Below are 2,440 nucleotides of genomic sequence, written 5' to 3'. Positions count from 1 at the left end.
CTTAGAAAGAGGGAGATCTACAAGAGCACATTGAGGAGGAAATTGTATCAGAAAAATATATAAAGAAGCGAAGTGCCCTTGCATAAAAACACATCTATTGATTAACCAAGAAAAAATATCAATGTGAACAAAGAAGATTTTTTTTTTCTTTTTTGTTCAATTCACAGAAATCGGCCAACCCATATTCGATAACTGCTCCCTCAACCGTTTTAACTAACACCACGTTCTCCACTTACACAGCGACCGAAACTATGGTATAACGGTCCCTTTCCGCTACTCCCACCTTATAACCAACCTTCTTCTCTCTCAAATTTCTGATGCCCCATCTCATTCCCTCATAAGGTTGGAGCTTTTCGTTACTCGATCGACCTTAAGAAATCAATCAAGGTGAGGAAGAGATGGCTTCATCCTTGGGCTCCTACATTATCGTAACCATCATCATCGCCACCATCAACGTTCCCGCCGGAGCCTCAAATCAATACAAAGTTGGCGACGCCGAGGGCTGGCAGCTGCCCAATGAGAACAACGCAGACTTATACAAGATTTGGGCAAGCAAGATCACGTTTCATGTCGGAGACTCAATTGGTGAGTACTTTGCCATCCTGTTGGTGTTTGTTTCCCAAGTTTCATACTCTTAGCAGGGTTCTCTTGAGCATGGACTGCATTTTCTCTATGTTAAAATGGATTAATTGAAGGACAATGAACAACTATTGTATCCTACCAATCTTATAAAGATGATTTTATTGATTCTATAATGCTTCCAGAATTCACCTTGCCTTTTACGTTGATTCTTTTACCTCATAATAATTCTACACCCAGTGTTCAAGTACAAGAATGATTCTGTTGTTAAAGTGGATAAGAGAGGCTACTACCACTGCAACGAGACCAGTCGGGGTTCGATGTATAAGGATGGAAACACTGTGTTTCTTCTTGATAAGACTGGATTCTACTACTTTGTAAGCGGCGACTTTGACCACTGTAGAAAAGGCCAGAGGCTGATGATCGAAGTGAAGGGCCAGCAGCTGCCACCATCCATGGCCGGCCCTTCACCTTCCCCACTTCCAAGCACGGCGGTCTCATGGATCATTCCATCTTTCCGCATCCTTGTGGCTTTAGAGGCCTTCATGATCGTGGCCTGCTGTCCCTTATATGGACCCTATTTAACCTAGACAGCAGTACTTGGTTTGAGTACAAGTTCTGTTTGTGTTCCAACAACAGGAATAGAAGTAAATCTGAGAATCTCCCACGATGGAGTTGGCTGCTTTATTTTAATTTTTTCTTTTTCCTTTATTTTTTTAACCCGTTGTTATTATCAGGACGGATTCAGGTACATTGTTAAGCTTGTTACAATGATCTATTTTTTTCTTTCATTTTGATGTAATTTTCTGATGAATATTAACTATTACTTGCTTGCTTTATTTAGGAGGCTTATCTTTGCACTTTAATAACTTTTGCCCTGCATGATGCTGGATTTGAAGCAGGGATTTCCATGTTTTCTTAAATTCATGAACGATTTTGGTTGTTTTTATAGTTAACGATGATCGTTGTTAAAAACTTTACTGAAAATACTGAAACTGCTGGTAGTGCAGAAGTCGGCAATAACTTGCACTGAAGTCGGCATTACTTTTTTTTTTTTTTTTGTTGCTGTTGCTCATTTTAAAAGCTTTGTTTCGTTTTACACAATTTCACTTTTGACGCAGTAAAATAAAATGCCTGTGGTTCGTCTCGTTGCAGTTAGCAATTGAAAGAAAGAGTCTGCATCCTTTCGCTATTGTTTTTCAGAAAATTTATGGAAAATAATCCTAGCCATAATTTTTATGTATTCAAATACTTGCAACGGCATCAACATAAACACTAAACAGTAACCGTTCGGTTAAACTAAGAAATTAAAACAGAGAAATTTACTTTTTTTTAATTAATATTTGCTTCATTGTTTAATCCCCTTTGTGCCACTATACGATGACATAAAATACATAATATAATAGATCTTTCTCGGTGTCTTTTTAAGGATTGCTGTGCCACCTGATATCCTTAGCTCGAAGCTCCATGTCCTCCATATGTTATAATCTTATACTTATGATAACATTATTATATTTATTATAATATAATATAATACGTTACGTTAGTAATATTATACTATTAGAATAATATTATAAGATAATATAAAGGAAAGAAAGGAGGCAAGGACGGGGGACGTGCAGCGGAGGTCTATGCAAAAGGCCTGGGTTTTTAAGATAATATCAGGGCCTTATCTGCCCGTGGCCATTTAGCTATTTATCCCAGATAAAATGGGGATAAACTCCCATGGAAATAAGGGACTTATAAATCCTGGGTTTTGGTCGCCTGAGCGGTCTCCCAGGCTCTCAAACCACATCAGGGCCCCCGTGGCCGTTTGGCTATTTATCCCAGATAAAATGGGGATAAACTCCCATGGAACTAA

At 38.5% G+C, this 2,440-nt stretch overlaps 1 protein-coding gene across 1 annotated transcript; it reads left to right on the top strand.

The window, feature by feature from the left end:
• The first annotated feature begins 398 nt into the window (after window positions 1–398).
• On the top strand, window positions 399–1,169 carry LOC103710288 (stellacyanin-like). The gene is made up of 2 exons (XM_008795950.2): window positions 399–585; window positions 820–1,169. Exons 1-2 carry the CDS (start codon window positions 399–401, stop codon window positions 1,167–1,169), a joined length of 537 nt encoding a protein of 178 aa, XP_008794172.2.
• The last annotated feature ends 1,271 nt before the right edge of the window (window positions 1,170–2,440 follow it).

Source organism: Phoenix dactylifera, chromosome 9, assembly GCF_009389715.1.
Source record: "Phoenix dactylifera cultivar Barhee BC4 chromosome 9, palm_55x_up_171113_PBpolish2nd_filt_p, whole genome shotgun sequence".
Taxonomy (NCBI): Eukaryota; Viridiplantae; Streptophyta; class Magnoliopsida; order Arecales; family Arecaceae; genus Phoenix; species Phoenix dactylifera.
This window is presented reverse-complemented; position numbering and strand designations above follow the sequence as displayed.

Excerpts from the sequence above, each read along its gene's own strand:
- LOC103710288 (XM_008795950.2), top strand. The coding sequence starts at position 399 with ATGGCTTCATCCTTGGGCTCCTACATTATCGTAACCATCATCATCGCC. Across the intron at positions 586-819 it reads TCATGTCGGAGACTCAATTG|TGTTCAAGTACAAGAATGAT; the intron begins GTGAGTACTTTG and ends TTCTACACCCAG.